Source organism: Plectropomus leopardus, chromosome 15 (assembly GCF_026936395.1).
Source record: "Plectropomus leopardus strain MGB_pleo_1.0 chromosome 15, ASM2693639v1, whole genome shotgun sequence".
NCBI classification, from domain to species: Eukaryota; Metazoa; Chordata; class Actinopteri; order Perciformes; family Serranidae; genus Plectropomus; species Plectropomus leopardus.
The window spans coordinates 13,359,990-13,373,491 of record NC_142190.1 but is presented as its reverse complement, the minus strand read 5'-3'; the positions used below and the strand labels follow the sequence as shown (position 1 = coordinate 13,373,491).

At 39.1% G+C, this 13,502-nt stretch overlaps 1 protein-coding gene across 4 annotated transcripts in view; it reads right to left on the bottom strand.

The window, feature by feature from the left end:
- larp1 (La ribonucleoprotein 1, translational regulator) overlaps nucleotides 1-4,322 on the bottom strand; it is a 57,316-nt gene extending 52,994 nt beyond the window's left edge. For 2 of the 4 annotated variants that reach the window (XM_088088122.1, XM_088088123.1), the window contains exon 1: nucleotides 3,676-4,322. In XM_088088122.1, coding sequence (XP_087944248.1) covers nucleotides 3,676-4,054 — 379 coding nt within the window. In that variant the 5' untranslated portion in view covers nucleotides 4,055-4,322. The remainder of the gene's footprint in view (nucleotides 1-3,675) is intronic. The other 2 variants (XM_042498755.2, XM_042498757.2) reach the window with 1 other exon arrangement.
- Between the last annotated feature and the right edge of the window lie 9,180 nt (nucleotides 4,323-13,502).

Here is a 13,502-nt window from a genome sequence, read left to right as displayed (position 1 = left end):
CAATGCATATTCTGCTGCCCGTTTTATTCTATTCTGCTGTTCTGCAGTTGGTGACGGCAACACACAACAAAACAAGCACATCAGCAGTGATGAAGAAAAGTGCTTCAAGCAAAGATGGATGTCAACAATACACAAATTTGTATTGTTTTACAAACTCTGTTATGCAAATGTATTAAGGAGGAGGTAGATGTATTCAACTGGTTTGTCAGGCCTCAGGGAAACATGCTGGAAATATTGGTGAGTGACCCTGAATGTAACTAAAACTCCACAGGGCACCTTTAAGTCTGTGGTCAGCACTCTTTACAGGCCAGTCTGAGGAAAATTACTGTTGCATGCCAGAGTGCCAACAGTGGTTTTTGGTGACAGGATACAGAATGCCACCACACACCCCACAGACGAGACAGTCGCAATCATGTTTACTACTAATAACACTAGCAGTCAAACATGGGTGAGACACCTCTCTGAGGCTAGAACAAAACTATTTTTACAGATGACAAGATCAGGCTCCATCGCAATGTTTTTTTCGGCCTATGTAGGGTTAATCTGTCGTTGATCTGTCTCTTATTTTTAAAGTCTCAAACAATTTTTGACGACATCCTGTCTGGCCTCTGTATGAAGAGTTTGAGCATCAAAGGTCAGGTCTACTAGGGTGAAAAACTCAATAATATGTATTACTCATGTCATCACAAAGTGTTCAAGTTTCCACAAAAAAAGTGGTGGCTGACGGTAATAATTTTTAGTCACTGGTGACTAGGTTGGATTGTAATTGCTGGATGTGCCACAAGTTTTGTTATTTCTGTCTTTATATTTACACTTGAATTCATGTGGTAGGTTTTAGCCCATGTCTTACATATATTACTACTGTATGTTTTATGTATTGCATCTATTGTGCCTAGTGTTCAGGTCTGTGTGTTTTTGTGTGGGTTTCACAAGAGAAGAGAAGAAAGAGAGATTTTTTTTTTGAGGAAGTTTAGAAAAGGTGAAAGTTCAGTTGTCCAATTCAAGAAAGTAATGGCATCTTTAGTGAGAAAGAAAATCAAGCTGGTGACATGCTTGCTGCTGTATCCTTTTGGCTAAAACGATTATTTCCCAAATAAATAACAGTAAACCCAGTCAGTGGTAGCACGTCTGAGGCGACTGTAAAAATGTGCTGCTTTTTCAGGATCCAAATCCATTTAGGATCACTCCCACTGTGATCCTAAAACTAGCTGCCTGCCCTGGCCATGGAAATACCTTTTCAGCCTTTCAGCTTGTGTTCTTATCCAGGACGGGAGTCCAGGGTCTTGTTCAAGAGCACACAGAATACACATAACTGATTAGAGAGCATTCTACCTGTTAAGAAGACACAACTTCTTATTTTTTGGTAACTGTCATTTGGACCAAATTGAAATATTCCAGGACAGTAACTTTACCGAGGATGCCACTATCTCCAGAAAATGAAACAGTAAAACTTTTGCTTCATTTTAATTTAAAACTCAAGCAGGTTTCCTTGTGATACAGTCACATCCTTGTTTTCCTCCCTTGCAAAGCAATGTATAGCTTTGCTTCCTTGTGTTTTTTATTTTTTATTTTTTTAAATCACTCAAACGTAAAGAATCAAGTCATAGACACACAACCTGCGTCGACAGCATCCCAGAAGAACTTGGCTTTGTATCACAGTATCAAAACAGAGAAATAATTTGAAACCACTGCTTCAAAAATACAAAATCTAGCTGACAATTGGCAATCAAGCATTTTTTCTTTGAATGCAACATAAAAAAGGGGGCATGACACTGCATGGTTCTCTCAACTTCTGGCTCCAGACCAGGTTTACTTGCTGATGTGACAGCTTTTGGAGCACATCCATCCAACCCACCCAGACTGGTCCAGATTCAGGGAACAGGATGTACCCTGAACCTAAAGTCTACATCAGTTACACACAGCAAACAAACCCAGCTGGCAAACAAAAAGGCAACAGATACCGCTGACAGGCCCAGGCCAATATCATGATGACCTGGCTGTGCAACTGCAGAGCAGACACTGTCCAGGAAAAATCACACACATGGCTGTGAGAGCTAAGAAAACCACGTTGCCTTGCCACAGAGAATAGAAGGGAGCTGCCCTCATGTGCATCACCAATACTCACTTCACATAAACAAGTAGTGTGTCTTTGATTTTACAATCGGCCTTTGATTTGAGAAAAACTGCATGCCTAAATCCCGTGACACAACATAATTAGTTGTAGTGCTATCTCTGACGTGTGTGAGATCATGCAGAAGCCATGATGACTCTCACCAGCCTGCCTGTTAGCTTCCATGCTAATAATCGCTAGCTGAGTACAAGCTGACAGGAGCCGGGTTTGCGCTGACAACACACACACGAAGTGACAACCGGGTTATTAACAACGAAACAACCAGTCAGTCTGACTCATGATAACTTCTTATCATATATAGTCTCCGAGTTTGCACGGATAAAGCGCAGTTCGTCAGCTAAATGGCTCGCTAACAAGTTAGCAGCGCCCATGCCTTTCTCTCGGGGAACACGTGGAGTGAACACGTGATGTCTCATAACAAGCCTGCTCATTTTAGAGCTTAAACCAGCACAGTTTCACGATGGGTGGTGTTTTGATGTTGCAAATCGATCTTAAAAAAAGACTAAAAAGCTGACATGTTTCACAGAAAATGAGTGGAAAGGTATAACCTGGAAGCTAAGCTAACATCTGAGTGGGAAGGGCTTGACGACGCGCTAGGCCAAAGAGGAGTCAGTGTGCTATTGTTAGCATGCTAATGCACCCGACCAAGCTTTTCTTGTAATTGATGCAATGCGAGACATGGGCGGATGCCTCATTAATGTCTGGCGATGCTGTCTATCACAAACCAGCCCCTGAGCAAACGTGTAAACAGTAGTAAGTACCGGTTTTAAATATTTGGCTAACGAAGAGTGTGTGTCAGCTACGGTTTGACTGTCTGGGTGGCAGAAGATGAGACACAGGGCAGGGACGACACAGTGATGAAGCAGGCTAAACGTGACATCTGAGATACTCTGACTAGAGTTAAAAGTCAGTACAGTGAACATGCATGGCGACACTACTGAAGTTAGCATGCTCTACCTACCAAAAAATACAAGAAAACACACTAAAACTTAAAATATAATGGTTTGTCTGGTCAAATGACAAATACAGCGACTCAACAACCATTGCACCACAACACAACGTGCAACACAAGACGAATTCCTTAATTGCACTTTAAAGTATTCATATGATCTAAGAGAAGCAGATAGATAGGCAAAAAGGTTAGTTGATATTGCTTAGCATGTGTTTAAAGGGGTGCAACACTGTCCTTGTGCACATGATAAGCAAATGTAATTATTAAAAGAAAAAAATAACATTTTGGAGCATTTCAACTTTTTAAGGGTGTGATCCCTTGTGCAACCAGCCACCCATGAATCCGCAACTCCAGGAATAGCCTTCATTAGCAGGAGGGGGGCTTTCATTCCCAAATATATCCAGCTTGCAGGGAGCAACAAGGGGTCGACCACAGACGGGGCTTGTTTATGCACTCACTTGACTCTTTTGGTTTCAGTAAAAATGCTATCTGTGACAGCTGCTCGGTCATCTTGTGTGACCACACCTGGACGGACAGACACCGACACAACACTGACAGCCAGTAAAAATCAACACATAGGGAGGGTACAAACCGTGGTGTGCTTGTCCATTCACGCTGACCACGGTCACCGCATTCATTTTCCTAGTCCACGGGTTCACCTTGGGCGGGGGAGCTTCAGTAAACTCCTTTCTGCTTTTAACACCTTCCTCGTTTTGCTTGTCGTCGCTGTCACAACCCCCTTTGCTCTCCTCTGTCGCCTCTTTGGAGGGTTGCTCCTCCGTTCCGGGGGTCCCTCCCTGCCCGGGGCTGCTGCTGCTGCTGCTCCCCTGCTCGGCGACACCCGTCTGCCGCTTGGCCCCGTCGCCCCGGCCGCCCTCCTCTACCTCCGGCTCGCCGCGGATCACTTTACCGTGTTCCTCCGCTTTAGCAAGCGGGTTGCCGGGCAGGAGAGTCTCCACCTGAGTGGCCATTTCCCACCACCGTCTTTCTTCCCCCCTCAGGATTACCAGTCCTCCCCCCGGCCCGATTCGGCTTCAATTTAAAGGAAATGTGAAGTTGTTCCGCGGAGTCTGCCGCTCCTCTGTCGCTCCTAGACCAAAAGAGCTTCAGTCTAAGACGCAGAGCAGTCAGCGCCGAGTTAAAACATGTATAAAAATAAAGAAACGTGTCCGAGGGCCTCGTAGGATTACAACCTTATCTCCTCCACTAGCAGCAATATGGATGATCTCCACCACGCGATAGAGGGGTGCGCGCACGTACGGTGAACAGGGGGAGTAGCCACGTAAAGCCGGGAGCGCGCTTTTGGGTCAGGTCGAGATGTTGCTTTCAAGTGCGTGCTCATCGTAAAACCTCTTCATTTCCAATGTCGGAAGTCACCGAGTGCTTATAAGTACTGTAGCCTATCTCACATAAGGTTCAAGTAGTTTATCAAATATATGTATATAAAATATACCCTGCTAATTGCCTTATTGATAAGTTCACAGACATTGACACATCCAGCTCCTTTTACAAACAAAACACAGAAACTATTATGCATGTCTTTTTTCAATGTGAAATATCTTAAACATTTTGGACAAATCTGGATTCTCACTTCTTTGAAACTTCAAACTCAGTCTTCGCATTTAACCTCGGGGATATTATATGTTATTATAAAAATCCAGACCATAGTGCTCTGAAATAAACCTAGCTATCTAATGAATTTTGTTATTCCAAATGCTATTTTTTTCATTCACAAACAGACAATCTCTCAGTCAACCCCGAGTTTGTATCTTTCCTCCTGGAACTGAAAGCTCTCCTTAAGTAATTTGAATTAATCAATGACAAAAAAAGTGTCAGCCTTTTGGAGAATTAAGCCAATTTCTTCCCTGAATCCTCTGACTAAATGCAGCCTATATATTTGCATGTTTGTACCCCTGTTTATGTTTTTTTTTGCTATTTCTATAATTTCTTTTGGTTTCTTTTTTATTTACTTTACCAGATGTAGATCAACTTTGTCACATCTGTGTGAATTGATGAGATTACCTTCTTTGTCTGCGGGGGTGATTCATCTCTATAGCCAGTCAGACATACAAAGGTCTACATTAGCCTATCACTGTAGCATATGACCTGAAGACTATTCACAAATCAGACATAGATATAGAACGGTCTGTATTTGATCTGTTAATATCACATTTGTTCCATTTAATTTAAGACAAGCTATCAGTGGTTAAAGAAGCATTAAAACCCTTTACTTGGCTTGTTGTTGCTGTGAAACCACAATATAAAATTGCTCAATTTAAAGTCTAAGTCATTATTTAAAAAATTGTAGAGTTTAAAATATATATATACTTTAAGTTAATTAAAATTGTGAATTTCAGAATAGTATTGTTTAATTGATTTTATCATTGGGATATCATTATTGGTGCATTGACACATAAGCAGCATTTTATTGTAGCCTAGTAGCTGGTTGATTTTTTATTATTTATTTATTTCTATTTTCTTACTCTAAAAAAGACATTGGGTACCTTGACTAGCGCTACATAAATCCACATTGTTGTTATTATTATAATTATCATTATTATTACACTATTGCTAGCCCACTAAGCCAGGGGACAGCACATTTTGTGGCTAATTAAATTTAAATTAATATAATATTTATATCATTTGTGTATTTTTAATTAATATACATATGATGTATATATTGCGTTTATTTTTCCCTTCCTTTGCATTTACTAACCAAGTCTACTTATTTGTTAACCTAATACGTTTCTAAAACAAATTAGATTTTTCCGAAAACAGTAAACGCAGCACGAAGCCCTGAGTGACGTCGGTCTCGCCCTCTCAAAGCTCAACAAATCTCCGTTACCTTAATAAATATCTGTCCAAAACACAAGGATTTTAGTGCTACCACAACTTTACAAAACGCTGTGATAGTGACTTGGCAGTTGTTTGTCCTTCACTGTTGTGTTTTATAGCTCTCTGTTTTCTAAAAGCATTAAAAGAAGGTGGGAAAGCGTATCTAAACCCCTCTCACTGTTCCTGCACAGAACACACGTGTCCAAAGCCGAGCTCCACGTGTGTGCTCACGCTCTGAGTCCAGTCCTCCACAAAATTTTAGCATGTTTTTTTCTAAAACTTTAGAATTTCATCATAACAGACAGGGAGGCTCAAGTGCGTGTCTTTGTTCAGTCAGTTTCCTTTGCTTGTTTGAGTGAGTGTGTAAAGTGTGTGTGTGTTGCGTTCAGTGACATAGGCTACAACGTGCGGGTCAACATTAAAAGGCCTTTTTTTCAGAATGTGTGGTTCATTATATAAAAGAGTTGGACTTACCATGTGTTTGATACTCAGTGTGTGCGTGAAACAGTGAATGTAACACAGTTTATTTAGGTCTATAAGTGGGCCTATAGCGAGCCTAAGTGTACCTCAGTAACATACAAAATTCAATGTATTTGTACTTTGCTTGAGTATTTCTATTTCATACAACTGTATAGCCTACTTCTACGCTACTACAGCTCAGAGGAAAATATTGTACCATTTAGGGTACTCTACTACATCTGTCTGACAGCTTTATTTACTTTTGAGATTGCAATTTTTCGTAGCCATCTTTCATATCCACTGACAACCATGCATTACCAAATGAAGTGATTTTAAATAATATCACAAATATGATTTTTTTCATTTATTATAATTGTTTTATTATTATTATTATTATTAATATTAATATTAATATTAATATTAATATTAATATTAATATTATTATTGTCTTCATTTATTATTATTAATTATAATTCATTATGTATTTATTTATTTGATAAACTGAAGGATTAAGTGTGTTGAGAAAGTTCTTAAACTAAATGGATTAGGTGGAAAATGTATGGTCACAAAGCTGAAAGCAGGGCTTTTTTCAGGGGGGTCATTTTCTTGAAAAGTTGACTGTTTACAGATGTGTAGTTCTCACAGGACAGCAAAACTACCAACATATGATGATCTTATAGAATATGATGCATTGCTGTAGATTAATATAACCAACAGTATATAATGGAGTTAAAATTAGCATAAAGTTCTACAGCAATAAAATGCAACATATACATTAATGCAGCAGCAGGCTTAATATTAATCCTGGTAGTAATACCCAGGCCTACATTTCCTTCAGTAAGGTTTTGAATGCAACATTTCTTCCAAAACTGTTATACCACTGCTTTAAGTCAGTGGTGAAAGATGTACTTTGATATTTTACATAAGTTAAAGTAGCAGTAAGGCACTGTAAAAATACTCTTTTACGAGTAAATGCCCTGCATTCAAAACCTAAATAACTAAATTTTATAAGAATTGGCATCAAAACATACCATAAATACCAACAAACAAATACAAAATACAGTTTAGTCTCTAACCATAAAGTGGAGATAGATAAATTATAAAGTTGATGAATGTACAAAATAAACAATAAAAACAATATTTGATAGTAGTAACAATTTTATTTATGTATAAACTATAATAAGTTATGTAATAACATCTTGATGTAACATTTACAACTGTCCACAGAGACAACTGTCCAGACATGGCATGTTTTTAACCCTCCACAGTCATTAATCATCTTCTATGCCATGTACAGTTGCAGGAATTGTGCTTACGACTCTCTACATGTATGAACAGAGGCCAGTAGCTACAGGCCGACACCCATACCACTGCTACTGCCAGAACTAGCCTTTTTTTCATATAGGAGGATTTTTTTTTTAAAACTTTGCATTTAGACTTATAATTTAGGTTGTGCTGTTTTCATTTTAAAAACCCTTAAAGGCCTCTTTAATTCAACTAATAGAAATCGTGTTTGTACATGTAGTAAATTCTTACTTCCATCTTAATTGTGCTCGTATGGCCTAAGGCGGCAGTTCACAACTATCTGGAGATGTCAAGCATTCATCCCACCACATTTTAAGGCAAACGTTTAATTGCCTGGTCTGAATGGCCACACTTGAAGGTGGGGTGAAAAGCCTGTTGTGATAGAGAAGGGTGGGACAAGTTAAATCCCACAAATGGAGATAAGAGCACATATTTTCAGTCTCTCCTCAGAGTTATTCATGATGTTGTGTTGAAGTAAAGAATGAAGAAAAAGAGCTTGAGAGAATACTCCTACCTACGTTCCATATTATGTTCAATTGCAAAGTTGAAAGTTGCAAAAAATTGTCAGGCAAAGCTACAGTTCTCCAATCAGAAAGATGAGCCAACAAGAAGAACAGCAACCATAAATGTCTGCAAATTGGAAAAAAAAAAGAGATCTGAGAACTCTTTACCATCCGAGCAGAGGACGAAAAATAGCTAACACATAACAGGGACGATGAATGATTGTTATGCTATGTTATGCAATTGTTATTGTTTAGAATATGCTGCCAATGCATGTTATATGTCACACTGAAGGCCAATGCTGTTGTGTTAAACACAGCCTGTCACGCCTCTTTTGCTTCTATGATGCCGGTACGCTATTTAAAATTACACACTGGAGCAGCATGGTGATGCCGTTGTCTGGTTCTGTGTAAATATGCAGAAGATGCCTAAAGAAAGGACTAGTTAAAGGCCATATAGCATGATATCGGCGTACAAAAGGGCTATGCAATTAGCAAACATGTAAATACATTATAAATGTTAAGTGTCTGCCTGAATAAACTCTAGTTTGTCCAGAATGTTTTTTTATGTTTAATCTTTGCAGTAAAATTATTGAAAAATATATAAAAACATATGCAGTGTATTGGGTTAAAATATGTGCTGACAAACAGTGCAGGAGCTTCACAAGACTTCAGCTGCTACACACAGGCTGCAGGATTGTTGATGACTAAAACTTCAAATATGCTGTCAGCTAGTACCTTTCATGACATACGTGTAGTTTCTCACTGCCTACTGTAAATGGTTGTGAAGGGTGCAGCATTGGTTGTACTCCTTGGTGTGCGAATGACGGGGTGTGTTAACAGGATGAGAAATGTGCGTATAATTAAAGAGGGAAGAAATTGCTCTTATGCTGTTTGTGACCACGAGTTCACATCTCACACACTAACACACACCCTACAGATCTTCCTCATACCTGTGCTACTCTGATGGTGCTGACTCATGAGTCCAATCGACACATAGCGCTGGCACTCTGCCTGTACAACTGATTTTATATTATAATTTCTATAAATATTACATGCTATTATTATATCTGACATCATCAAAGAAACTTGTGGATGTGAATTAAGCTTTTAACACCTGGATTGACAGCAGCTTTCTGGTGCTGCATCAGATGCCTTTCACATTGCATTTAAACCCCTAAACTCTGAGAAATCTGGTTTGATTTCTTTCAAAAAACATGGGGAAAATGTACTTAACAGCTTAATTCTTTCTTAATTCAAAATTATGTTACAGTTTATTTTGTAATAATTGAAATTCCAACACTTTCATTCAAAAAAAGTAGTTGATTTGATAAAAACTCAAAGCATTACAATACAAAACCCCTTTGAAAAATCTACAGTTAAGAACCAAAATCCCCCAACTGGCTTGGAGTGGTGGACAACACTGGGCCGCCCACCCTCTTCTGGCTGCTGTAAAGCCTCTGGCTGTTACATTGTAATTACATGACTGTCAACCATTCAGGCCTCCAGTGAGAAAAGCAAATTGTTTAATGTTAAGATCCTGCCTAAATAGGCCTACCAAGTTTGGGTGTGGAAATCAGTGCCAGACAAGTAGATTTCTGTCTTTATGGTTACGTTTTTTTAATTCTTTAACTGGAAAAGAGAAAAAAAAATCATATTCACTTTTTTTTGCCAGAGGTCTTTTTCACCTCTGACCATACCTGGAAAGGTGTGGCTGGGTGTTGAAATGAATGTGCTTTGCGGCGCATGTCACCACACCCAACAGTGATGCCATTGAGTCCTGGAGTAGCTTCACAGCAGCAAGGCAATGAGTTAAAGTGCTACAGGTTGGCATAAATAGGACTTTCAGGCAGTGTTACATTTTTCCTTAAGCAAAACAAAAACTGGATGTTGGAAACAATGCAGAAGTGCTTGACTTAAATTTGGACACAATATTGGGGAAATGTTAGATTCCCACCCCAGCTTTGAAAAAACAGTAAAATGGTAAACAAGGCTGAAAAGCTGAGAAACTGAATATGTTTTGATCAGTTCGTTGAATTTGTTAACACCAGTCATATAGAAATACCATAGTAACATGGCTTCTGAGTTGCAAAGCAACTTGGTGAAATGTTTTTTGTTTGGGGAACAATATGTGATGCTCATCACAAAGTTACGTCCTGGGCACATGGATGCAGATGGGATCAGGGACTATTTTGATATGGCTCTGGAGACATCTGAGGTTTGAGAGTCAGCCGCCCGAACAACAATGCATTCATAAGCTAGATGACTACTAATAAAGTTCTGAAAAGACTGATATAAATTTGGTTGTTTATTGCATTAAAGTTGTCATTTTTATGGTGGATCCTCTAAAATGAAACCCAGGAAACATTTTATCTCAGTTCTTTGTGTCTGTGGTAGATGCACTCTGAATAGGAAAATAGCACTGTTGGTCTGATGACAAACCATACAATGTCTGTTGTGCACCTTATACTTGACTCACGTGTCGATCTTTGCAAACAAACCAATGTTTTTTTTTTTCCCAGTAACTCCATAAAACTTCACGTCTGACTGTAACACCACCAACAAACTCTCTGTCTAGCTTGTAGCACCCGTCACACACCCTCAGACCACATAATCTCTAAACACACACACACCAAAGCCTCTACATTCACAGTCACAGTCTCCTGTATAGGTTTTGACTTGACACACACACGCCCTCACACACACTCATCTCCCCCACCCCTGCCCACCCATCGAGGCCCCTCACTGTAAACAGGCTGATATTTGGTTCAATGGCAGCGTCCTATTCTTTGCGGCCGATGACACTGGTGACATGTAAAGCTCTCGGGCATTGTCCAGCTCTCTGGAGCTCTTTAGCAGTGTAATCACCAGTGAAATGGCAATGGGCCACTGGGATGAAAACACAAGTCAGCAGCTGGTCAGCAAATCACAGTTGAAAGCCGTTAAATGGCAGATTTGCCCCGTAAGCAAGACGAGCTGGGGGGGCCTTTGTGGACCCAGCGTGTGAGTGCACAGAGTTTCATTTTATATCAATCAGATTGAAGGCCTTTGATTTATATATGTTGTCCTTTAAGACAGTTAATCTCACCATCAGAGTGGAGGAACTGGATTTTCACATCGTTTCAAATTTGGTTTAAGATATCTACAATCTCTGACATGTAAAATTCTAATTGGAGAAAGGTATTTTTTTAAAGGATACGTCAATTAATACATTTGGACATGTGTTAACTTGGAAGCCCAGATTATCTATCAGTATACTGGAACAAGATGGAAACTGCTGATAGGACACAGTTTTCAGTGTCAAACTACTTCTTTCATTGTCAACTTCGCTATAATACCAACAATACTATTTAATTGAGTCTATTTTATGTTATATGGCCTTTTGATTGTAGTTGTTTCTTACGTTCCAGGACGGAGGAAATACAAAAGTTTTAAAAAATTAAAAAACAAGACAAGATTTAGTTAAAATAGTGGATGATTTATGCAACACATTGCTGATGTATATTAGTAATTCATGAAAAACAAATGTAGAAGAGTAGTGGACCAAAAACTACATGATGACATCATCACTGGGTACAACAGCATCACAAATGTAAAACAGGAAGCCAGTGTGTCCTTCCAAAAAACACAACCCCCCCACCACCACCACCACCACCACCACACACACACACACATAATAAGTCTTCAAAATTTAAAAATATCAAACACATAAGGGCTTCAGTTCAAAAGTTAGAAGATAGAAAGGAACTCTCTCTCTCTGCGCCCATGTGTTTGAGCTCTCTGTATTTGAGATACTATGATGTAATGGCATCAGTGAAACAGGCAATTTGTCCCCACAGGGCATCTCCACACTCCACCTACTGGCACACTAAGACACAGAGGTCTGTACACCTCCCCACAGCACAAGAGAAGCAATGTTACAGTCATTTTTACATATCCAGTGTCTTTTTCGTGAATGTAACAGTAGAATAACAGCAATTTTCCATTGTTAGTATCCATTAAAATAACTGAGTCTCTGCTATAATTATTATTTGCTATTATTATTGGTGTGTTTTTAAGTTCCAGGCAACTTCCAAAAAAAAATGTTCTTTATCTTGGGTCTCCCTGTTCGCTGAAACAAAGGCAATTGTGGTTGTTGTTACATCAGATAAAATCATATCAATATAAAGAACCACATTATATCCGTCTGACCCCTGAACTAAAAGTGTCTGTCGGCTATTCTGCCTCTTTTGTTGCAACAGTTTTTGACACATAAATCGTGATTGTGACTCTCACACACTATTCCCTAATCTATTGCTGCAGCAGCATGCACAGTCTTGCCAAGTATGCCTATCAAAATCCTTTGAGCAACAGGCGTCCTAAACACACACCTGGAGGGGGCTACTGTACCTGTCAACCTTTCACAACAGTAGTGACTCATACACTGAATGTACACTGAATATAATTAACTGTGTGTGTATTGACAGATGATCCTGAAGGACTTGATCAAAGAGAACTTGTCGTGCTTATTTATGAAAATAACTCATATATGTCAAATATCTGATACAGAGCACAGGAGTGCTACATTATTGTACCCAAGACACATAAGGCTTTTAGTCATACTTTAAAGGTACACTGAAGATACTTGTGGTTCACAACAGTTTTGGCCCCATGGAATTAAGAATTGTTGTCTTTTGACCTCTCATGAATTAAATAGTGTCCAAACTAGAATAACGTCCACTAAATAGTGGTTTTCCCCTCTGACTTCAGCAACTGCAAAGGCAAAACTATCAAAGTATTTGAAGGGGAAAAAGATAATTATTATGAAGTGCATACCAATATGATCTCATATTATCTTTGCCTACATCAGGTGTTCATATTGTAAAGCCTACACCCCCTCAATTTCTAATTTACCATAATTCATCTCTCATCTAGAGTTTGATTCATCTAATTCACACATTTCATGTCACTAAAAATCAATTCTCAACATTATTTGAGTAAAAGCAGTGTAAACACCAATGCATTGCCAGTCTCTCCCAGTCTTAGTGGGCTTGGCTCTCAGGACAGGGTGTGCCAAACCTGAGACCAACTGATAGTGCTGCTACAAGTAGTTACACTCACTCCCCAAAAAAATAGCCTAGAAACCACTTAATAACCAGTGCAGTATTAGCCTACTGCATAGAGGTAGACTTACACACCCAAACATAAAAAAGCTGTGGTTTGGAAAAAATAACGAACAGCAGAATCAAGTGGAACTGAATTCCTTAACACCTTACTGATTAGCAATAATTCTATTGATGACGAGATAGTCTATCTGTCAAGTAGCACTGTGCCCCCATCT